Source organism: Actinia tenebrosa, unplaced genomic scaffold, assembly GCF_029948245.1.
Source record: "Actinia tenebrosa isolate PJP-AT-01 unplaced genomic scaffold, QUT_ActTen_1.0 PGA_scaffold4__44_contigs__length_22323623, whole genome shotgun sequence".
Lineage (NCBI taxonomy): Eukaryota > Metazoa > Cnidaria > Anthozoa > Actiniaria > Actiniidae > Actinia > Actinia tenebrosa.
In genome coordinates, this window is record NW_028292581.1 from 11,752,059 (window position 1) to 11,777,731 (window position 25,673).

Genomic DNA, 25,673 nt, shown 5'->3' on the forward strand with positions numbered 1-25,673 from the left:
CTTTAACACTCGACTGTCGCCCTCGTAACAATAGTGAAGGAGGTGCTAATGGCTTTACTGGTAATTACCAAACAATACTCTTTATAGCAAGCCAACCCACAAATGAAGTTTGAGCTTGAATCTGAACAAGGCCTCGTGCTTCGTGGACTTAATCATATATTTGATGGGTAAAACATTAAATGAAGTATTTAGTTGGCGCTTCAAGTTGAATTAATTTTGATAAAGCACGAAGAATCTACAAACAAGTTGTATAGTTGTAATTTTCTTGCCTTTCGAAAGAGGTATACTTTTATGAAATCCTCTAATCATTGCTATATTTAACTTATTGGAAATTTTGTCGATGAAAAATTCAAATTCACAACTCACAATCCAATAAGTCGTAAACCAATTCGTCTTTCTTTCTTTGGTTTTATTTAGGGTCTGTTAGTGTGGGAATAGCAAAATGTAGAAGATAATCCCTACTTAACCTAAGGCTCCGCCTTCTTTAGAAAGAAAAAAATTCCTTGTTTAATTAGCGCTCTACCGTCAGCACTGCCTAGTCTATTATAATCACTAATTAACATACATTTTTAAATTTTCATTCATTTTTTGCAAGATTCAGTCAGCCACCAAAACTTGTAGCTTCAACCATGACTTGTCAGGGACGGGTTCGCCATAAAGCTTACAGAATCGGAAAAATTTTGGTATTTTTTTAAGCACGCCATTTTGTCTTTAACAGCTTTAGCCACCCAACTCCATGTTGCTAAATCTCCTCCCCTCCTTCGTAGGAACAAAGAAGTAACGCCTTGACACTAATTATACGATTTTGTTTCACGGGCCAAGTGTAAAATCACTATATACACTATACATTATAAATCACTATAACTGAAGAGGCTAGATTAACTGGTCAAACTGAATTAATTCAAAGATAGTATTTTTTATGGATGAGTTAACATAAAAGCGATAATAGTTTCTTGTAAATACAGGCTAATGATCATGTCTTGAAGTGACAGTGTTTTGTAGCATCAAAGTTTTTTTGGTATTATTTAGTAAAACAAAAATATTTACCCTAGTTGGAAAGAGCACATGTTAAAATCAGTAAAACTGGGATGCAAGAAAATAAAGTTTAAAACTCGCGAAAATCCAATTGCTCGATATATATATATATTGCATAGTTTGTATAGGTGTGCGTACAACGACGAAATCTTTTTTTGGTCGATTGTTATTTAAATTGCTAACCAAAAAATGAACAAAGCAGCGACAAAACCTATTGTTGAAATGTTAAAATTGTTAAAATGGTTGTCACTAACATGAAAAATTCTTATATGGAAATGCTTGTAAAAATGACGATTTGCGTTTGTTGTCAACCCTTATCAAGAGACGGTTTCCGAGATGCGCGAGCGCTTTCTTAAAATCGCAGGCGCAGACATGAAAACGAGATATTTTAGGACAATGTTTATAAGAAACCATAGGAAACCATATAGAATAGGCAATTTCTTAAACCCTTGGAGAAAAGATCGTCTGAAGTGAGCTATATTTATAATTCAAAGTCATAATCCTACTCCCAAACAAAGGAAAAAAACTTTCAAAGTATTCATTCATTAACATAATTTCGAAGTCTTGGTATGTGTTTTTCATAGCGCGCGTAAAGTCTTGCCCTAAAATTCCTCATTTTCGAATCTGAGCGCGGAATAATTTTGGATTATCTTTTTGAAGTACACTACTAGAATCTACAAGTACTATTCAAGACGCAAGCGTAAGTCTAATAATATTAATTAATATTCGCCTTGTTTGGAGAGTATCGGAAGTGCGAGCCTTCGTTTTTAACTCAGCGGCACAGAGCGCATGCGCAATAGAGGCAAGAGACGATTTTTGACGGAACCCAAAAAAGCCTTTTTTATATTTCGGTCATCCACGATATATGACATATATTTCGGTTGAATATTTTTATTATGGGTTTTTTTGAATAACGTTTTTCACAGTGTTCTTACATATTATTTTCGAATCTAAAACGAGATAGAGAACCGAGTGTCCTCCAAAGTCCTTGCACAGGAAGCCCAAGTTTTCTGTGGTTCTAAGGTTAAAAGTATAAAATATTCGATCCAGGATCACACTAACAGTAACTGAAACAGGCAACCCGCTATTTAAGAATATCTCCAAACTCTGACGTACACATGTATATACATTACACTAAAATCGGCAAACCCATGTTACGAAGCAACTGGCAATTTTGTTACATTTTCCGCAGGAACTGCAAAAGCTCTTTCACTAAAACAAAACAAAACAAAAAATAAATCAAAGAGTTGTCATTACTTATTTTCTAGTTATATTGTTCAATCCAATACTGTAGTTGTCATGGTTACCTTGGATGTAGCGATGGCGAAACCCATTTTAAAGCGGCTTTACTTGGTGGATGGCTGAACTTGCAGTCGATTCTTGAACATGCAGCACCATACCGACACACCTAAGGGATGACAGGCAATGGTTTTTAAACAGACATATTTATCCCTTTTAAGTTTCTCAAAAATTACTTGTAATCTCTCATCAATGAAACGACCTCTGGGCTGCAAGGGCTGGGAGGTAAAGCAAAGGTAACTGTCAAATCAAGGGAGAGACCTAACAAACTTTACTCACGTGTGATACTGAATCAAACCTGCGCCAGAGGTGAGAGGTGAGTGCACTACCGCAATGCTATTCTTGATTCCCTTACCCCTCTCGCTTTGGGGAAAAATATTCATTGCCCTGTGGCTTTGCCCCTTAAGTAGGATGAGGAGAGGGGTAAGGAAGCTTCAAGTATTAATATCATAATAATACTCCCTATTTGCCTCTGATTAGATAGGAACAGAGCATGTAAACTTAACATGATAAATGTATTATATTAGGCTTTACTGCAGATTTGTTATTTATTTGCCAGGAGGTCCGTATTCTTGGTTTCCAATCAATCCCAAGAGAGCACAATAACAAAAGGGATGTCCGCCATGTTGGAAGATATAACAAAAGAATTCATTGAAAAAACTTTTGTCAAATTCCTCCAACATGGCGGCTATGACGTCTATTGCAAACGAAGAATAGGGAAAGACTATGCACAGGGTCTTGAATATATGGGCTGAGCTAAGCTCCATTTTCATGACCAATGTGTGTGTTTGGACGACGTGGGATACTGGACCGTGGTCAGAATAGGAAATATCCTAAAATTTTTAGAATGAAAAAGAATTATCATGTCAAGCTTATTGAAGGTTATGCCCGAGTACAATATGAATTTACAAACCTTTGCTGCAGTTGGTTTTGGATGTAAGAAAGGACAGTTTGTGCGAGTACATCCAGGAAAGAATTTACAGGGTGTCAATTGAGAGAGGGTTGGTAGGGAATCATCAATTTTTGGTTCTGAAATAATTTATAAAAACAAAGTTAATAAGTCACAGTACTAAACACAACTGATACAAAAGAATCGCTAATAGGACTCATTGCCAACTATTCCGGCCATGCGCCGCTTGCCAAGTCAGCGGATATCATGTATGAAATATAAAACCACAGGAAGCCCAAGCTCTCTCAGGCCCGGACTTAGAGAAACATTGTCATTATTATACATTTCAAGCTTTAGTATATGCAACAAGCAACAAAACCTTCACCAATCTATTTTGAAATAGCCCCATATCGCAGCCACTCAATTAGATTTGCTTCAAGTCAACCTCTCTTGTCTCACTCCGGGTTATTTATTTGAGTGACACAGAAAGTGAAATAGACAGTGAGTGGTGAACTTGATGAAACTCTACCATTCATTCTGGACCCAGTTGCAAGAAGGGTGGATAGTGCTATCCAACAGATTGAACCTTATCCAGTAGATAAGTAGATGCTGTTATCAAATACATTTATCCACTGGATAAGATTTATCTGCTGGATAGCACTATCCATTTTGTGTAGAACTGGGCCCTGATGGCTACAATCATTGCCATAATTAGTTGGCATGCTTGACAGATTTTAGTATTTTAGAGGGTACTTCGCAAAACACTACCTAGGACTAAACCCCCCTCCCCCCGTACAAAGTTGGGATTCCTGCAAGTTGGCAGAGGGTTGGCGAGTCTCATCAAGGGTACCAACTTTCTTTCAGGGAACAGCAACATTGTACAGGGGGGAGGAGGAGAGCGCGACAGAGGAAAGCCATTTTCTGTGTTGGCCAAAATGTGCCATCGTGCCAAGTATTTTGGCAATGATTGTATGATCTATCTAACATAAAGTTATAGTCTCCTACCTATAACTTGTGCTGGAGCTGCTACTGGGGTTCTCACTTTAGTCTTAAGTTTGTGAGTGTATGGACATGATACATTTGTACATCTGGGGAAAAAATGCATTAAAAAATGTGTTGGTTAAGGTTATCATTACCCTGAAATAACCTATTAGCTGATCAAAGTCAGGGGACGGCAAACTCACAGATCAAACCCTGAAACCACTTCTGGTCTGATCTAAGTCAGGGGATGGCTAACTCATAGATTGAACCCTGAAACAACTTCAGGGCTGATCTAAGTCAGGGGAGGACTAACTCACAGATCAAACAATAATATAAGAAAGCTATAAGTTTATAAATGTCATAATAGCCAGTGGTGTCAGCTGTACAACTTTCTCATAATGGTTGACATCGAAGTGCACGAAAATGAGGTCACCCATGCATTTGTTCACAATAAAAGATATACATGTAATGAAATGACTTTAAAGAAGAAAAGTATAAGAAATGACCTTTGTTTTGACCTGAATTCATGCTAACAGTCTTAATTTTCAATGAGCTGCTTTGCACAGCTCTGCCTTGCCTTGCAAGATGACTGGGTGGCCTCACCTCCATGTGCTCATCAGCCATTATGAGAACAGTGTATGACATAGTTCATAACACAACAATGACTTTTAATGACACAACAGCATGATAAGACTTACCTTCCATCAAATTTACAAGAAGGGTGAATAAACATGCACTTGTCAGCAAACTTACAGTTTGGAAAAGTTCTAAAAAAATAAGATTTTAAAATTGCTCAAGAAAAATACAAAGTAATCAAGATATTACTGACAAATAAAGAAAACATAAAACATTTTATAAGTACACGTAAAACAATAAAGTAATGCTTCAGTTTCAAATTCTCTGTCATATTGGACAAGGTGGTCTATGATTTTGTGTTGAATACTAGATGGTTACAAATGGTCCAAAAATGTTTGTATTGTTGAAGCATTCTTCTGACACTTTACCGTTAATCTACGTCAACGTGCGACCAGTATCTCTAATGTTTTGTTGGATTTTTGGCAGCTTTGTCTGAAATTCCAACTTTAGGTGTCAACAACACTCTCCGTCGATGCAAATTACTATTTCAAACTTAAAAAATACAAATTTGCAAGTTAATTCTCAGCGATTGGTTGGGAAGTGAATTCTTTTGGATAATATTTCACCATCATTCCTGATAGGAAGTTCAAGGTCTGCTTTTTTACAGAATTGTTTGTGAAATATCTGAGTTGGTCGATTTGAGATTTGAAATCTACATTTGACATCTCAGGATTACTGGTCATGCATGACATAGATTAGTTATAAATGAGGTTAAAACTGAGTAAAATGTCTAAAACAGGAACACAGAGAGGTGTATTATTAAACGTAAAACAGTTTTTAGATATTAACCTGCAAGGAGCTTTTGGGTGGTAGTATGGACAGTTTGCACCATTACTACAATCTGGCCAGAATCTACATCTTTCCTGTGGTTTAGTACTGGGTATTGGATACTGTTGCATCTCTTCATCTGGTTAAAAAAGAAAATAAAGAAATTGTGAGGACAGTCAAGTATGGATAATGATGATGATAATAATCAATGAAGATGATGGTGATGGTGAAGGCAATGAAGGTGGTGATGATGATGATGTGACCATGATAATGATGATGATAATAATCAATGAAGATGATGGCGAAGGCAATGGAGGTGGTGATGATGATGAAGGTAATTTGGTGATGGTGGCCATGGTGAATGTGATGGTAATAATGGTGATGATGATGATGACCATGATAATGATGATGATAATAATTAATGAAGATATAATGGCGAAGGCAAAGGAGGTGGCAATGACGATGAAGGTAATTTGGTGATGGTGGCCATGGTGAATGTGATGGTAATAATGGTGATGATGAAGATGACCATGATAATAATGACGGTAATAATGGTGTTGATGATCATGGGGGATGATGATGATGATGATTATTAGGAGCATGATAATATCATGAAAATTAACTTAATGGAAATGCAGAGTGTGGCAGAACAAAAATCAAAATCAGCGGTCAACAAACAAAATTAATAATATATTTAAGTGTAATGTCAGAACTCTAAATGTTGACAATTATTTTAAAATTATATAAAAGTATAAACATGTATGATGAACACAATATTTGACACCGCAAGACAGGGTTAGACATGATACGATACAGGGCCCAGTTGTACGAAGGTTGGATAGCGATATCCGAAGGATAAATCTTATCCAGTGGATACATTTATTGGATAACATCATCTTATCCACTGGATAAGAATTTATCTGTTGGATAGCGCTATCCACTCTTCATACAACCAGCCCCATGTATAATATAGACTACATTATTTAGAATCCTTACCATCACTATTGGGATCGACTCTGAACATGACTTTCTCAACAGCTGGCGGCACATATTCAGGCTTTTCAGGTGCCGGGACCACTAATTGTGTGGTGGCCATGTTGGATGTGTCTACTTCAATATAATCATCAAACTCTGATTTATGCTTCTTGTGTCTTGATCTCCTTGATGCTTGCTTCTCATACTTTTCTTCTAAATCACTATCTACACCATCCAGAGTCACGATGAACTTGGGACTTTTAGGACGATCCCTGCAGATGTAAAGTAATAATAAATTGTTTAAATATGGACAACTTGTACTAACAGGATACATGACATTAGCCCCTTACATTGTAACTACTGAAACCAAGGCCACTTACACAGCGAGAAACAATCAACATTGAAACAAAAACAATACATTCCAACTTTGGGTAGTGCTGCCAATCAGAAAATAGCAAAAACAATAGCATTTCAGCAATGAAGTAGAAAAACATGCTTCTCTTATATTTTTCTTCTTAGAAAACACAAACCTTGATTTTACGGCACGTTTTTTCCGTCGCTTGTGTTTTTCTTCTTCTGTGTCATTCACTGTCTGACTGTCGGCAAAAGCAACAATTCGCATATCCCCTTTGATGTTCTCTGAACTGTACTCCAGTGCTTCTGCTTCAGACACTTGCAACTCAATTAAAGGTTCATTCTCTACTTCTACATTGAGGGAGGGTACGTTGTGGTTATGAGTGGAAGATTTTGTATCTACTTCTTTTACTTTCTCATTAGGTACATCATTTTCATGATGATCAATTTTTGGTCCATCCTCTACAGTTTCCTCTAGCTCTTTTTCTTTTAATTTTTTCTGAAGTTCACGATGTTGTTGAAGAAGTATCTCTTTTTGTTGCTGTTTTTCTTCAATACTGTGCACTTTAATGGGTGAAGGGGGAGATGTGGGGTCGTAGATGTGACTTTGTGGAGGATTCATTTTAGTAACTGACATGTGTGCTTCTGCAACTGCTCTCTTGAGTAATGAGCTTGTTGCTTGTTTTGAGGGAGGAAGGGAAGGTCTGAAAAAGAAAAACAACTGTCAGTGAAAATCCGGAGTTACGCAGGTTAAGTGTAAAAACCAGCAACAAAAGCATGTTCTGCTTAAAGTACCGGACAATAAGCACATTCTGCACAAAAAATTCCATTAAAAATAAAATAAAATAAAATAAAAATAAATGAATAAAAATCTCAAAATCCTGCTTCCTGTGACATTATGTCATCTTTCTTTAGCATTCAACATATTCAAGCAGTTTGATGAAAAGACTAAGAAATATACAAAGAAATTTCAACAAAGTGCACCTTATTATGGACAACGGAATATGGATATATATATATATATATGGAATACATTGTACAAGAATCTATAAATTATTTACCTTTTTTCCTGTACTTTTACAACACTTGGCATTCGTGTCTTTAGTGGGGCCTCTTCCTCGTCTGACTCAGAGATTCTTCTTTTCCTGTGCGCGTGCTTGTCACTATTACTGGCTTGATACTCTATAACAAATTAATTGCAATTATCTACCAAATTATAATGGAATGAAATTAAGGTGAATCCATATTTGTGTCTTCATACAGTAGCTGACTACAGCTACATTTTCCACAGCTAAATCAATTCAAAACATACAAGACTACTTTTATCCATAAAAAATGTCCATTCTAAATTATTTGAATCCACTTACTCTCAATTCTGCTTTGGACACTTTTCCCAGAAGAGGATTGACTATATTCTTTACTTGTGGTTTTAGAGCTTTTCTTTTTATCTCTGGTTTCAGTTGGTTTAGTGTATTCTTTGGGTTTTGATTCAACTTTACCATTATTCAAAGTATCATTAGATGTCACTGTGGCGTTGTCAGAGGGTAAGGAGTCTAAGAACAAGAAAAAGGTATATTTTAATTGTTGCCTCTTTATAATACATTCTATTTGTCTTGGTGTCCTGCTGCCCAGTTAGTTTAACTAGTAAGAGTATTGGTCTGTGCGGGAGGTCATGGTTTAAGTCCCAGCTGGATCAACACTGAGGGACTTAAAGTAAGTGAGGTGCTGCCTTTGTAATTACATCTGCAAATGGTTAGGCCTTCACAGATGTGGCTTGGATCACCACGTTAAGGAGGTCCCATCCCTAATCAACTAGAGACGTCAAAAGAGGACCAGAAATTTGTAAGTTGAATTACTGTCAAGTGTTATCCGCTATAAACAAAAATTAGTTTATTGCTCTATTTATTTTATTTCATTTTATGTTTCTGAATTACAGACCATGTTTCATTCTCAAGGGTATTGTTTCTTCATTTGACTGTTGCACACGAGAAGACACATAAATATGGATACAACTCAAACAAAAAATCTTATTCTCAAGAGAACAACATGTGGTCTGAAATGGGAAAACACAGTACCAAGATAACCAGGGTCTATTCCAGTGGAGTTCCATTACATGGTATCTACCAACTCCAGGTGACTTGGAGAAAAGGTTTGAGACAACAAGGTGTTTAGATATCCATCTGGGGTGGTGAAGCAAGTACACTACGAGTATTTAATAATTTTTAAAACAATATACTGTTGCCTACCAATCAGACTTGTTACATCTTTTAATTTATCAACAAGATTCAATAACCTATAACAAACAAAAATAAGCTTTACTTTCACACAATAAATAAATATTGTTCTTGAATCCACCTTTTTGCACTAGCCATCACGTGGTATAAATTGTGTTGTATTGTGTTACGTTCGACATTGTTCTCAGATTTCCGTACAAATGTGCTGACTGTAAATGAACTATTTACTTGGTTTGTTGAGTTAGTTCTCTAAATACAAGTAAAATATCATTTTTCTAACTTGATTAAAGCTTTTTTATTGCTGTTAAGAGAGCTTACTAAATAAATCTATCTAAATTTTCTCTTTAAATTCAGTGTATTTGTATGGGAATCCGAGAACGATGTCCCAACTTTTTGGTGACCATATCACAATCCAACAAAGTGTTTACGACATGACAGCTGTCGCCGAATAGGTGAATTGAATTCAAATTAGTTTTAGTGTGGTCATATACCTTGTTTCTGACTCAAAGTCACAAATCAAAATGATGTTTTTTTTAAAAGGTTCCGAATAATGGAATTCCACGCTGTATTACTCGGAGTCTGAAGTTGAATTTTTTAGAGAAATTTTTTCTGTAATCTGTTCAAAATAGTATCGATGTAATCTCAATTTTAAATACATTATATTGTACAGCCAAATCAGAATCTAAACATATGATGTGGTATATTTGAATTCACAACTAGCCACATCCTCATATCAGGGGGGAGGTTGTGCTTTCATGTCCCACCACCATCAATATCATCATTATAATAACAAAACAATTCAGTGAACTCACTTACCAATCAATAAACTTTACAGTATTATCCCCAAGAAATAATGTTAAATCATCAGACATCTGTTTTTTACTTCTTTTATTTCCCATCATCACCATTATATATTCAGGTAACTCATCGTCTGCGTCATTAAACAGTATAATTAGTTAGTTTGGATAAACATTATTCACAAGTTTGTATACAATATATAGTCACTCACAGCAAGAATATTCCAATGAATATTCCTATTTATCCCTAAGTTTTATGGAAATACATCAAGAGATATAAGAGTGGATTTAACCCCATCATCATCATTCCCCCTAGAAATCCCAAAATGCTTTGGGACTTACAGGAATTGTCAATCTTTGACTTATTTTTTAACTACAGTATGTGTGCTCAACTTTTTTTGTGAACTAAAGGCCCTGCTATACATTGAAACTTTTAGCTGAACCCTGTGTGCAGTGGCATTGCAAGACAAGTTTCAGGGGGGTGTTACATGGCACAATTTATGCTTTGCTAAACTTTCATCGCGAGAAAGCTTCATGAAAAGTAGAACTCCTTTCTACTTTAAGCAACCAAAACTCATTTCCCGAGCAAGTTTCAGGACAAAATTGTGCAGTGTAACTTTTCAAAATAAAAGCCATTTCCCAATCCAAACAGGTCATTCCATTTAAGATTCACTCCTCCTCTATTGAGGTATTACATGTAGCTCAGAGACCCCCTTGAATACCCCCTACAAATGACCCCTATGGGTGGGTCTTTTCTCAGAAACCCCCTTGAATATTCTTAGTCTTGAGCTCCCTCTGGATCTCATGAGACCCTCTTGGATAATATAAGCTTATATCATTAGTTTAGATATTGACAGAAGCCTGTTCAATATTTACCAACATAGGAACCCAATTCTTGTAGTTTGGCCTTGATTGCTGCCTTTGGAAGAGAATTCATTCATACACGTTACACAAAGCTAACTCTGATTATAAAAGTTTGAATAAACAATTGATCAACGTTAAGCAGTTAACGATAAACGTCGATCAACGTCGTTCTTTATAATTCTTTACGATGCACTGTGGACAGCTCTGAGAGTATCCAAAACAAAGCAAATTTCTTGATTTTTAAATGATTCGATTTCCCAAATTATAAATCCTAAGAATCGAATAACTAATAAATTATCGTTATAGACCTTCTTACCTTAATTTGTACGCTTATTTCTGATCCTAAATCCATGTTTTTTTAGTCGAATATTTTTAACTTGGAGTAAAAAAGACACCGTAAAATGACATGGCGCGGTTACAAGGCTATATTAAAACCGCTGACCAGCAGCGGCGTGACTCAATCAATAAGTATTCGTTTGTTGCCTTGGAAACGCCAATGTTTACTCGACTAGACTCGACTAAGTTCGTGTCTTTTCGGAAGGGTTCGGTTAGAACCGAGTTTAAGCCGATCTCTGGGGTAAGCCGTTGGGCAGTCGCCAAGACCTAGAGAGAAAAACAACGGCGCGTTCTGAGGTTGTGTTGATAGTGTACCCGCTTGATTCATCAGTAAAGAGAAGGATTTCACTGATTTATAACGACTGTGGGGATAACTTGTGTTAAGCGCGTTGAACGCGTTCAGACACCTTGGATTCGGATCTACGATGTTCAAACGCTTTCACAAGAACAGAAAATCGACCCGTCCAGAAATTTCGAGTCCGACAAACTTCGAACACCGTTTTCACACTGGATTCGATAGGTCTGGGAAAAAATTCGTTGGTCTTCCTCCGCAATGGGAGGCTGTCTTAGGAATGAAAGATCCCAAAAGACCTCCACCTTTAGTAGATCCAGATGCAATTACAGAAGTATCGCCACTCAGGAGGTCCGAAGTGAATATGATAAACACTCAAAGACGTAATCCACAGTTTAATAAAGTATTTTCAGTTAGCCGTTCGAATTCTTTACGGGACTCGTTTCGCGGTTCTTCTTCCTCGAGGCCTGTAATACACTCAAGACCATCACATCCGAGAATCGATGAATCTTCAGAATCACCTGAACGCTATCCTGGAAGGCATCATCGTCCAGGACGAGAAAGATCTCGACGAAGCCATCACGATGACTTTGAAGGGCAACCTCGCTATCCACAAAACGGATACTACGACGAATCATTACAACACCGTCTACATCCTGCAGCTCAAAGAGAGAGCTCTGATTATGGATCTGCAAGCACGGATTCTGCTGGTGAAAACTCCGATGACATTAGAAATAGTAAAACTCGTCTGATGTTCTCAGATACTGCCGTTACACATGACCAGTTTAGAAAAGCTCTAGAATTAGTGGTTACTTCGGTGGGAACTCCTGAAAATTTAGAAAACTTTATGAAAATAGGCGAGGGATCAACTGGTGTTGTTTGTCTTGCACGAGACAGAAGGACAGGACGTCAAGTCGCTGTGAAAAAGATGGAGTTGAAAAAACAACAACGAAGAGAATTATTGTTCAACGAGGTGAGTAAGGCATTCATGTGTTGAAAAAAAGCCATTTAATTTCGTAGTAGCAAAATTTCGTAATCCATTTAACAGTCTGTTATCTACTATGAAGACATGCCTAAAGAGATTCATTAGCTCTCTAACATTGATAAATTAAAAGTCGAAGCTTTAGCATAAGTAATTTATTCTCGATTAGAAAATAATAGAATTCGTATTTTCGTCGGTTTTAAAATTTATTAGTTTTGCTACCTTTATCTATTTTGATTTATTTTACAAGTATTTTGATAGCCTGACTATCGAGTTATCACTTTTAAAAATTATCCCCCTTAACATTGTTCCATAGAAATTTTCTCGTGTAACATTTAGAGCTATTATAATTACATGCATTTAAAACTCAAAATAAGAATAATATATCCGTGCTAGAGTAACCATTAATACTACGAAAAGCTGGAGAAAGCCAATTAAGATTGGCTTTATATCAAAATTTGTTTGTTTTTGGACTTAATGTAAACTACGTTTTCTTAACAAAGCAGACAATTTCTTGATTCGTATCCCATCGTTTCCTATTGTTTTGATTTTGTATAGACTCAAATTATGCAAGAAAACGCGATTTTTTAATTTAATTTTGAAAGAAAAACGTTTCTACTTTCCCGCAGACTCTAGTAAAGTGAACAATCAAAGGTTAAATATCAACAACAAGTTCAAATTGCTTCTTATTAATAAGTGTAAAAGTTCTTTGAGAACGTGCTAAATCTAAATCGTAGCATTTCAAATATCGATAGATTCAAATGCAAATTTAAAGCACTCTCAATAGCCTTTGTTATAATTTAATATTCCTTGTTTTTTATTGCTTTTTCTTTTTCTAGTTGTGTTGTCGTGTGGACCGCTAGATATTCATTTCGCTCGCTTCTTTGTTTATTCGAAGTGGAGTTTTATATAAAAAGGAAGAAATACTTTGAGATGTTTTTCAGTTTATTTTGATACCTTGGTCACGATTGATTGAATCTATACACGTAATGTTTCCGTGGCTCACTTCCATTGCAACATTTTTTAGATGCCTTTCTTCCCTTCTTTTGAACATTTTCAAACTTATGCGTAATATTTATATATTAAAAAGCTCTCGTTAAAAAGCCGAAATAATCATGATGACCGCTTTTAGGATTTAAAAGATTTAAAATGTTGAAATTGAAATAAAAACCTTGTATAGTTTGAGCTATTATGAAGTTATTAATGATGTTCAATATTCTACAAAGCAAACTTGATTTTTTTTAAACCTGTGCATTGCTGGGAAATGCTTTTCCCTTGATAATAATTATCTTACTATTGATTGAAAATCATTTTGTTTATCTTTAATTAAAGATCATTCCCCAAGGAAATTTTGAATTAAAACCAATCTTCATCGTTGACTGGTTTAAGCTCTTAATACTATGCTATGTAAGCCAATATTAACCACCAATTGAAAGGACACCAGTTTTGAGATCGAAATATTTATCTTGAATAAAAAATTTTAACGATTAAGGAAATATTAAACTGTATACGTCTTATTAGTCTTATTCTTTCTCTTTGATTGATATTCATCAAGTTGCATTATCTGATCATGTCAAGAAAGCAAGCGAGAACACTAGTCTGGGCTAACATAGGGTTTCATTCTAGTTACGATTCTAAGTCATATAGCACTTGCGAGGTATATGACATTTTAATGGCTTGCAATCGTTATTATATATTCCTTCATGTTTTCTATATTTTTCACACTGTTTGTACCATTGCATGCTGTAACTGTAACATGTACATTGTCATGTAAATGTAGTTACAGCGACTCTAAGTTATAATATGATTAATAAGATTTACTTGTCAAAAGCAAGCACAGTGAAATAAAGAATTGATTGATGTTAATATAAACAACAGGATAGTTTAAATAATACATTTTGCATGCATGGTTTGATTGATGTTACCTGCAAGCAAAATCTCCTTTTTTGTAGATTTCTTATGGTTGAGAATTCTATAAAAATAAGTCAGAACAATTTCTAATGATGATATCATCATCGTGAATTAAATATTTATAGGCTACTGGGTAATTATCAGCACAACTTTTTATCTTGTCATAACTGTTATATGTACATGCCCCCTCTTTAAAGTAAAGTTATTACTATTATATTATTATTATTATTATTAATTTTTATTATTATTATAACTGTTGTGTACATGTCCCCTCTTTAAATTAAAGTTATTACTATTATTATATTATAATAATATTATTGTTATTATTAAATATTTTTGTGTTTCTAGATTACCTATCTTATTTATATTTTTATTACTTTTTAGGTGGTCATAATGAGAGACTATCCACATCCAAATATTGTAGAAATGTATGGAAGTTATTTAGTTGGTGAAGAGCTTTGGGTTGTGATGGAGTTTCTGGAGGGAGGAACATTGACTGATATCATCACTCATGCCAGGTATAATTATTATAATCAATATTATATTATATTCCTTGTTTTCAAAGCATCTTTATTTTTAAGGTTGGTTTTCAGTTGCATGGAAATCTGAAACCAGAGTCATAAGCAGCTAATGCAAGTGAAAATCAATAATCGTAGGCAGATTCAAAGTAGAATCCTCAATCCTCCTTGATCTATAGAAGCAAGGGCAGATCCAGGAATTTTAGAAGGGGGGTGACTATTACAAAGGTTTTACCAGGAATTTGAGGAAAAAGGGGGTGACTGTTACTAACGATATACCAAGGGCGCTAGGGCAAAAATTGGTGGTTTTTTAGCCATTAGACTCCGTTATATTGGTGTTTTTTTAGCCGTTAGAAACTGCTTAAACTGTTACTCATCTGTTCTGTTATGTGCTGGCTTGATTTATTCAAAATACTGCTGTGACCAACGGTCCAATCGTACGTAACGAACTACTGTATCCTATACCTGCCTCGTGACCGCTTACGTAAGCGTACGCGTCGGTTAATAAGTTAATAAGTTAATCCAAATCCCCTAGAATAACCAAAAATGAACAGGGGTAGGAAAAGAAAGGCCAATCTATTGTTCTCTCGTCTGCTCGTGTAATAGGATTAAAGTGAAAGGTACGGTGGCAATTTGTTTACTCAGCGATGACAGATGTGTAACCAACGAAACCTAACGAACCAACTTCGAATCCAGCCAAACTGGCCTCGGCCAAACTCGAACCCCGACTTATGACCCAAACAATCTTTTCCAATGACAGCCCCCGGCCGTGACCTTTTACAACGTTCACGTGTCGTGTTAGATGGTACCTCTCTAATCCGCTTAATGCTTTCCCAGGACGTCTTTGATAATTTTGAACGATTACCAATAATATGATAAACCTTACAAATGTATTTCGAAAGTTATTTCTAAGACATTTTTTGTATCGAAAAGATTCCAGACATATGGTACTAATTTTGAAATAGGATCCACTGTTTGGAAATCCCAACCGCAGTGTCAGACGACTGTTAGAATCCATTCGCTCAAGATCATGCAAAATTGTATTCCGCAGCAATCGCTTTTACTAGCAATTACTTCTACAGCGGACAGCCATAATACTAAGAGAAGGTACAGTTATTATTTATATTTCTTGGATTTTTTGGAGTCAGTTCGAATGGAACTGGTTTTTTAAAACTGTTTGTAATTTACAGCCATAGCGAAACCTATCCTGAATTTAAATGCAAACGGTAAGTTGACAAGTAAGTCGGGGTTCGAGTTTGGCCGAGGCCAGTTCGGCTGGATTCGAAGTTGGTTCGTTAGGTTTCGTTGGTTACACATCTGTCATCGCTGAGTAAACAAATTGCCACCGTACCTTTCACTTTAATCCTATTACACGAGCAGACGAGAGAACAATAGATTGGCCTTTCTTTTCCTACCCCTGTTCATTTTTGGTTATTCTAGGGGATTTGGATTAACTTATTAACTTATTAACCGACGCATACGCTTACGTAAGCGGTCACGAGGCAGGTATAGGATACAGTAGTTCGTTACGTACGATTGGACCGTTGGTCACAGCAGTATTTTGAATAAATCAAGCCAGCACATAACAGAACAGATGAGTAACAGTTTAAGCAGTTTCTAACGGCTAAAAAAACACCAATATAACGGAGTCTAATGGCTAAAAAACCACCAATTTTTGCCCTAGCGCCCTTGGATATACTGAGAAATTTGAGCAAGTGGGGGGGGGGGGGGGGGGGTGAAAAGTTACCCCTTTTAATTAACCACCCCTGGATCTGTCCCAGACAAGGGAAGAGTTTTATGATTGGTTGTCTTCTCCTGATTCCAATATTCTAGTTTTCACTTGTTGAAAGGATCAGAGTCAGAATCTGAGGAAAAAGAAACCTTCTGATCCTTCTGATTCTGATGCTCTTAGTACTGATTCCGTTTTCTGAGTTTCACTTCATCATAAGCTGCTAATTATGTCTCCAATTCCAACTCCAAATCCAATGCAAGGATAATTAAAACCAACCTTTAGGTTTAACAGTGGTTTGATCCACCTATTTCAAAATTGTTTGCAATGAGCAGAAATTATAAGAAAATCTTTGTGTTCCATTTATATATAGATTGTCTGAGGAGCAAGTGGCATGTGTGTGCAGATCAGTGCTAAAGGCTTTGACCTTCCTACACTCTCAAGGTGTCATCCATAGGGACATTAAGAGTGACAGTATTCTGCTAACGTCACGTGGCACTGTAAGTAGACTTGTTTTAAGCTATATTCATACATTATAACTGCAAGTTGATGGTACTTGGGCCAGGCCCAAGACCCTTCCCATTTGGTTCTGTTGTAAGAAGATCTGCAAATATTGTGTAAAGCATCAAGGATTTCAAGACGTTTGTCAAGACTTACAGTGTGACTATAACAAGGGCCATTTAATTAATCTGATTGGCTCCACTAACCAAAGATGGAATGTATTGTTTTTTACACCTAATTGGTTCTCTTGTCTAACTGATCTAAGTAGTTGCACTGTAATCATCTCAAAAGATTTTCTTATGAATTTCAATCTTAAATCGTAGGTTAAGTTATCAGATTTTGGATTCTGTGCTCAAGTAACAGAGGACATGCAAAAAAGAAAATCTTTGGTAGGGACACCTTACTGGATGGCACCAGAAGTAATTGCTAGGAAACCATATGGAACAGAGGTATGGCTTTGACATCTTCAGTCATCAAGGATTTACAGCAATTTTCAATATTATGTAGACTCGGTATACGTAGTGGCAAGCTGCCCGTTGTAATTTGGGTTTTCAATTATTATAGGGCTTGTGATAGTATTTGTTATAAAACGATTGCAGCAGTAAAATACCAATTTTCTGCTGGCAGCTCAAAATGCGTTTGTTCGATAATCAGAATAGTAAACGGTTATTTAGTGAAACGTAATTTAACCGTTTATATTTTTCGTGAAACGTGATTCGTATCCACCCTGAATTTTGTTGGGTGTTAGGAATTTGACACGCCTGTATTGAGTTCTTTTATTTAATCTGTGTTGCTTATAGGCTTTAATTAAATTGAAGAACTTAAAAATGAAGAATAAATGGAGGGGGCTTATGAGTGAAGAAGCTACTGGTCTCAAAAATACTTACTTTTCGTTTTATCGTTTTCTGTGTTATTGACAGGCTGATATCTGGTCTCTTGGTATTATGGTACTGGAAATGTTAGATGGGGAGCCACCATACTTCAATGAACCTCCTTTACAAGCCATGAGAAAACTAAGGGACGCAGATCCCCCTTCATCAAGAAAGCATATGCAGGTATATATATATATAAACTTAACATATATGTATACTAAGGCCCTGTTTAACGACGAACTCCACATTTGCTGATTCTAATGCAAATGACAGGTGAAATTTGACGTTTAAACTGGGCCTATAATCCTTTGAGTTGATATTTATGGATGGGATATGATATGATATATAAGATTCAGATGGTACCATCACTGCTTGGAAAAGTTAATCAGTGTTCTGTTCGGAAAACTCGGTAATGAATGCACGCGTCTACCGAAGAAAACCGAAAAGAGCGGGAAAATGGATCACCTTGAGCAGTCGATCGATAAACTGTGCTAACAGAAGTTTTTATATGCAAAGTAACTACATATCTTCTATAGTTTTTTTTTTACTTGTCTGCTCTGTGTAGAGGTGTATGAAAAAGTATTTTTCTTCCACGTTTCTTTACTCGTCATGACTGGACGTAAAAGCCACTTGAAAACAATGAGATATCATTTCAATGAATGGGCGTGTACGGCCTTGGGTGGGATTTTGACCTTGGCATCGATAAGCATTTAGTACGCGCTGTTATTGGTTGTTGGCGATTGGCATTTATCTTAATTTAAGTTAATTGACATATTGTTCCGGCGCACGCCAGGACTTGCTTTACAAAAAGTATTTTTCATATTATAACTTTTGACTTGAATATAGAGTTTCGCGCTCTGTGATTGGTCGAGCGACCAGTGATTCTGAGACGATATATAATCATTGCTAGCATTATGAGCTCAAAGTTTACCACAAGAGAAGTAATACTAAAATGATCTTTTAATCTAGAATTTCGTCTTTTCTCTGATATCCTAAAATTATACTAAAACAATTATTCTCCGTAGGCTCAGTGATTATTGTGAAATGTAGTTCGCTTACGTCGCTCGTGAAATTTCTTACGATTCTTAAAAAAAGGTCCAATAAGCACGTTTTTGAAAGCTGTTTTCGAATTTTGTAATTTGGTTGCCGAAGTCGATTTTAATATCAGAACAGAATTTCAAAAACATTTGTAAAAATCTTATTTTTTGTGTGCGTGTTTTCTTTTCAGTTGTCTCCACGTATTATATCGTTTCTACGCCATGCTCTCATCCACGACCCCATTCAGCGAGCCACAGCCTTCGAACTGCTCAACCACCCTTTTATTCGTAATGTTAGCAGCTCGTCTTCCATGGCCGATGTGATGAAGAGTTATCGACACAGTGTATGCTGAATGTTCGAGAATAAGTCGAAACACCTCTGGAGTAGAGTATGTATTGACCTAACTGACCAAATGGGCGATCTCTTTTGATGGCGTTGTTGACTGACATTTTCCTTCGATAGCATAAACAAACTTTCTTCAAGCTAGTAACAATAAGAGTTCGTTGAATCAGAAGTCATGGATGTTTTGTTTATTAGTAACTACTGAAAAATTGAGAACGTTTGGTACAACTGGGAAATTTGCTCTTTTTTTCAAGACTACGAAAAAGAAGTTACAAATAAATGCAAATGTACGACTGCTGTGTGACAACTTCTGTCTAACAGGCATCACAGACATTCATAAACATTGCAAATTTTATTGTTTTTAAACTCTGATATTTTTTAAAAAATTCAAGGTATTTCTCGCGAACGTTTATTGTTTAAAATGTACGGTATATTCTCTATTGGGTTATTGACTCATGCAGTTGTTGCTTTGAAGTTTTGTTTATGCTCTATGAAGGGAAAAAAAACATGAATATTTCGTTAGACTGGCAGGTCATCCCAGGTCGTCTCACTAACGATACCTTGATAGTTTTAGTTGGCCTTTTCAAAGCCAGAATATATATTTTTAAATAACAATAATGAAGCTGCCAAGTTATTGATATACCTGTCTGGCCACAGGTAGCCCAAGCCACAAAATACGAGTATGTAAATATTGGAAGTTCATCAATTATCTTTGGGTATTTCAATATTTTCATTTTAGAGAAAAATATATATGTATTTTAAAAGGCTATTTCTTATGCTATATTGATGTAATCTTGGGCAGATATACCTTAGCCTCACATGGGATCTTTTGTTTACACCTGCACACAATTGAGGCTAAGGGCACATCAACATTTACGAAATTGCATTTGCTCACGGACATGAATATCTTAATGTTTATTTGGGGGGCGGGGTCAATTCTGATCTACCTTGTCAACGCAATGCCGGCGGAGGCCAAAATCCAAATTCTAATTGTGATGGTGTTGGATTAGTTCTATGGTCATAGATTATTGTCTGTTTATTCTTGATAATTGGTGATAGTCATTACCAATAGATCTTATTCCTCTTGGTACAATGTTTCTTTATTGCACACCACATGTCATTCTCTTGAGAGAATTTTTTTTAAACACCTTGATGTTCTTGTCACGTGAATGCCACGTGTTCTTTCTGTAATGGGAAAACATTGCACCAAAATGAATAATGTCTAATAGCATATGCACCATCACGTGATGACAGCCATGGCAGGAGGCAGGAACAGTTGAATCTGGTCTAATCTGAATTAAATGAGAAGAAAATCACTTTCCCAGGGCAAAGAGGCTCCGTTATTGTGCTCCTGCGATAGCTACCATCACGTGATGGTGTAAAGCCTCTATAGGCAGTTGCGCCAACAGGTTTAATACGTGACCCTACTCTCCTTATAAGGGCAATACAATTTTCATATATTTCCTTGGTTTTGCTGGACCTATGTTCTAAAGTTCTCAGTGTCGTACGGTGAAATGGAAGTTTCAGTTCCAGTCTAGGAAGCCTGTTAGGAAGATTAGACGGGCGAAAAACGGCTAATATCATGTACTATCTCCTTGTTATACGAGGAAAAAATATTTAAAACATATAGACCAAGGAAAAATATAATTGTAGATAAAACATCCTTAAATAAGGATGTTCATGCACGCGCAAGATATTTTTTTACCACACGTGAATTTTTAGTCAAAAATCTAGAATCAAGAATCCAGAATTATACAAAATGAAAAAAGGACTGTGTCTGACTTATATATAAATATATATTTCATATCATTAAGGAAATATTTACACACATTGATTTTTATCGTTTTCAGTGTAAAGACACAAATAGACCACGTTTGAGGTTTGAAAATTCTCGCTTGAAGTCGAGCCTTCAGTAAATTTAATAGTACTTCATGTAGTTTCAGAAATATGATTACCTTGATTTAGTTTCTTTTAAAAATACAGAAAAGTATGATACTTGACGTTTATTTTCAATTTTCTTAACTTTTGGTTGAATTGCTGGTTAGGTTAACAACACAACAACGTTACCATAGAAACCACAGCGCTATGTGAATTTGGTTTTTTTTCGTACATAATTTGTTAGTGGAAGTCTCTATTTCGTCCCATAAACTTGATATATAAAACTTGTTCTATTTGAGACCCACCTGGTTGGAAGTATAAATGATCAATGTGTTGATCAGTTATTTTTTGCTCTAGTCCATCCATTTTTGTGTTCTTTCCTGAGGTGTATGGTTTTCTGTACGAAAATATTCTTTTCAAACAATAGTTTTTCAGTATATTTAATTTTTTGGCATTTGGCAATCGTGTGTATGGTCACCGTCTCTTCCCCTCTGTAATGGGGGAATCGACCGTGCAGAGAATACGTTTAATAGACCCCTTATGTGACGTCAAAGCAGCACAATTTAGATGGACAAGAATATCAATTTCATGAGAATTGAAAACCCCAATTGTGATGTCCTCCGAATTGAGCTGCATTCCGACGTGCTGCAAGGGGTCTATAGAATTATGTAGCATTTTGTATATCAGCGTAGTGATAGCATTTTTCGTAAATTAACACCGAATTGCTTATTTACTTCATTTTTTTGTGTTGTTAAAAATGGAGTTATTTGTAGATACATTGTTTAGAGAGAAAAACGATATTCTGCGCATGTTCGGTGTTTGGCGGGAAAATGGCAGACGCGTCGTTCTATGCCCATCGTCAGATTCCTTGCAGGCGCAGTCGTTTGTCAACTATGTCTATCAGTGTCATAACAGGGTAGCTTGTTGTCTCCTGGGTTCTAACCTGAGGCTCTCCATCCATGTAGTGCCTCTTGGGATAACGAAACTTACGACTAAAAGCCACTAGAGCCAAAGAGTCTCTAGCTAAGGCAATTGGTACTAATTTATTCAACACAAGAAATGGGCAAGGGATTCTGGTAGTGATAGCAAATGACGCTATTACGTAAACGGATTTCTTGTGTTATAGATCACATATAAGTTCAAGGCTCTTATGTTAATGGCTTATAAATCCACTAAAAGAGTGTTTTGGGTGTGTATTGGTTACGAATGTATAACAGATTTCAGTCAAATCCAACCAGTGGTCTATCATCAATGCTGCGTTCTGATTGGATGAGCTATTACTAGGCTATAAGTTATATCCTACTAGTAACGAAAAACTTGTTTGCTTCTGTAAAGCGTTTTAACTCAGTCCCTAGTATTAACTGACAATAGAGATAGCAACCATATTGATGTACCTAACAAAAGAAACTAATAACAAAGTTATTGTCAAAGGCACACCAATATGGCGGCTGTGGCGTTATGTGAAAACGTGAAAACGCTTTATATGTTTAACCGACTAGGTGAATTTGACTAAAACAATTAGTCCTCTTGCCGTCATGGCCTATGACTCTAGCCCATTAGGCTTTAATTCGGCTATAATTGCTAAGTAGCCTGTAGTCTTGACTGCTTGCTTATATTGTATGATCTCGCTAGTTCGAGGAACATTTATTTTGCAATAAAATGAAGATGTAAATAAAAGACGAATATACATTGCACAATATTAATGTTGGAAGTAAGGTCTGTAAGAATCTCGCGTTCTGATTGGTTGGGAGCGTGTGCATTAAGACAGCACACAGAACGCGCGCGCCTTTTCTAGTTTGTTATTCCTATCTAAAATAACGGTTACTCTAATTTGTATTTTATGAGAGAAATAAAAATCTTGCTAGCCGTGATGCGTGTAGTCAAAGCACTCATGTGAGGATTAACAAAACACTCGTGCTTCTCCTAACGCTTCTCTCGTGTTCTGCCAATCCCCGCGTGCTTCGATCATAACTACACACAGCACGCGCGCGCTTTTTCTATTTACTGGGTTGCGTGTGGCAGCCCAGTCTAAAAATGCGTTGCGCGTCTAGATCTCCGTATTTTCCAATACAGCTTAATAATATCCTCAATCAGCCTTACATATAATGTGAACAGCAGCGGTCCCAAGACCGATCCTTGTGGCACTCCGTGACTTAGTGTAGTTGATGGAGAGTTACATCCGTTAACACTGATGTACTGACTACGATCACTCAAACAAGACGTCAACCAAAACAGAACTATACCTGATATTCCGTAACGATAGTCGATCTAAGAGGATGGAGTGATTTACCGTGTCAAACGCAGCCGAGTAGTCGAGCAAGACAAGAAGCACCTCACTCCCATTGTCTAGAGACATTAGAAAGTCGTTGGTGATCCGCGTAAAAGTGCAGTTTCAACGCTGTGGTGACGTCGGTATGAAAATACTAAAGTGCCGTCCTTTTTATTTTTTTCCCGGGGATTTTCCTCTGCTAGATTTCAATTTGACGGATTTGGGTAGACAGAAATAGGTTACTCAAAAATAGAAAAGTTTCATTATTCTATATTCTATTGTATTGAAAATCAAAAAAGAAAAACGGAAAAAAGGAGCAAAAGCGTGAGTGGGTATAATGTTTAGGTCACCCATCCAAAGTTAACCCTCCTCAGACGAGCTTGACTCGGTATCTTGAACGACAACGATTTATCCACTGGACCACGGTTCTAGGTGAATCAGCATAACAATAGGCGTGAAAACAATGCACCGAATAGACTAGACTTTTTAACATTATTTTTTCAACCGATTCCGTGCGTGGCAGAGATGCAAGGGATCAGCCGATATGGTCTGGGGGCCGGCTGGTCTCTCCCCTGATGCTTCGGCTAGAACATTTTCTTGCGTAATTCGTACACCCAAGGGCAGAAGGATTTAATCGCCGTCAGGTCCGAAGTCCATACGCCGCCTCAGCTCTGCGGATGTCTCGGGGGTATGGCACAGTGGGATCGATTTTTTCTTTTTCTTTTCTTTTCTTTTCTTTTATTTATTTATTTATTTATTGAATTTCTTTTGGTGGGTTCGAATCCCACCTTATAAACATAAGATTTTTCTTTTCTTAAAATCCATTTTCTATTAGATTTTAAAAATCTTTAACGATAAGGCAATCTCTCTAGTGAAAAAAAGATTTATTCCTAGTTGTTTGCTTTATATAAGTCTCTATATAAGTAGAGCTATGCTTCACATACATACTTAATTAATTGAATTGTTTTAGCAAAAATTTACAATAAAAATGGAGAAATAGATTATTACATTGAGAAAAATTGAGAATAAATTAAACGAATCAGCATAACGATATCTATAAAATATTATTTACTTGATAAATATGATTTTTACATCGTTTTTTAAATTGATTGATACTTAGATCCTTGATTTCTTTGTCCATATTGTTCAATGTCTTTGTAGCCTTGTATGTGAAAGTTCTCTGACCTGACGCTGTCTCGTATAGAGGTGTATCTAAGAGATCACAGTTTCGTGTACGGTGACATCTGAACTTTTTCCAGGAGTAAGATTATTGTAGCATTTCAATGCTACAACGGCGTCTCTGTATGCTAGAAGTTGTTTTACAGTCATCCAGTTCAGCTCTTGTAAGGGACTGACATGGTCGTATTTCTTAGTAGCAATCTTACTTGCAAAGTTCTGAACTTGTTGAAGTTTCTTTAGATTCTTCTCAGTTATTAACTATGGTTAGACCAAACAGTACAACAGTACAACACTAATTTGCTCATAACAAGTGAATTTATGATGAGAGTGAGTCTTCTAGAATCAAAACTGTTCTTAACCCTATTGATTTGACAGAGTTTTGACATAAAGGAAGATGTTACGTTGGATACATGTTCATCGTAAGTAAGTTGTGCATCGAGGATTACACCAAGATCTTTGGCTGACTTTGAGGAAAGTGAGGGTTTTTCCAACGAAGGAATAAGACAAGTTGGTCGGCGAATTTTGTAGTAGATGTCGCTGTTCCAAAAACGAGAAACTGGTTTTATCCGGATTAATGAGTAATCCCTCTCGCAGCATCACTTAGCAATGTGGAGATAATTGAAAGTCAGACATACTTTAGTATCGTCTTAAAGAGTTGGAAACAGAAGGCAAGTCATTTAGGAAGATACAGAACAGTAAAGGAGATAAAATTGCACCTTGTGGTACTCCGTGAGTAATTGATAACGGCCTAGATATTGTTGAGCCAATGCGTACTGATTCAGAGCGGTCAGTTAGATAGCTCTTTAACCCATTGTACAGTTTAACGAGACGCTCCAACAGCATCACAGCAGATACTTTATGAATATTGGATCCATTCGATCTTGACCCGTGTTATTCGCTAATAAGATCCATTCGATCTTGACCCGTGTTATTCGCTAATAAGATCCATTCGATTTTGACCCGTGTTATTCGCTAATAAGATCCATTCGATCTT

The 25,673-nt window shown here is 36.4% G+C and overlaps 2 protein-coding genes across 2 annotated transcripts; one reads left to right on the top strand and one right to left on the bottom strand.

The window, feature by feature from the left end:
* Positions 1-1,910: 1,910 nt before the first annotated feature.
* Positions 1,911-11,251, bottom strand: LOC116288022 (zinc finger CCCH domain-containing protein 14). The gene is made up of 14 exons (XM_031694739.2): positions 11,149-11,251; positions 10,845-10,887; positions 9,988-10,102; positions 9,184-9,230; positions 8,305-8,490; positions 7,999-8,119; positions 7,114-7,641; positions 6,605-6,855; positions 5,630-5,747; positions 4,903-4,971; positions 4,229-4,311; positions 3,248-3,363; positions 2,343-2,443; positions 1,911-2,247 (listed from the first exon to the last, which is right to left on the bottom strand). Exons 1-14 carry the CDS (start codon positions 11,182-11,184, stop codon positions 2,190-2,192), a joined length of 1,872 nt encoding a protein of 623 aa, XP_031550599.2. The 5' UTR covers positions 11,185-11,251; the 3' UTR covers positions 1,911-2,189.
* Positions 11,252-11,395: 144 nt separating this feature from the next.
* LOC116288018 (serine/threonine-protein kinase PAK 4) lies at positions 11,396-22,928 on the top strand. Its single transcript, XM_089036708.1, has 6 exons — positions 11,396-12,433; positions 14,738-14,871; positions 16,974-17,100; positions 17,425-17,550; positions 18,022-18,156; positions 19,202-22,928. The coding sequence occupies exons 1-6, from the start codon at positions 11,594-11,596 to the stop codon at positions 19,361-19,363; spliced, it is 1,524 nt and encodes a 507-aa protein (XP_088892834.1). The 5' UTR covers positions 11,396-11,593; the 3' UTR covers positions 19,364-22,928.
* The last annotated feature ends 2,745 nt before the right edge of the window (positions 22,929-25,673 follow it).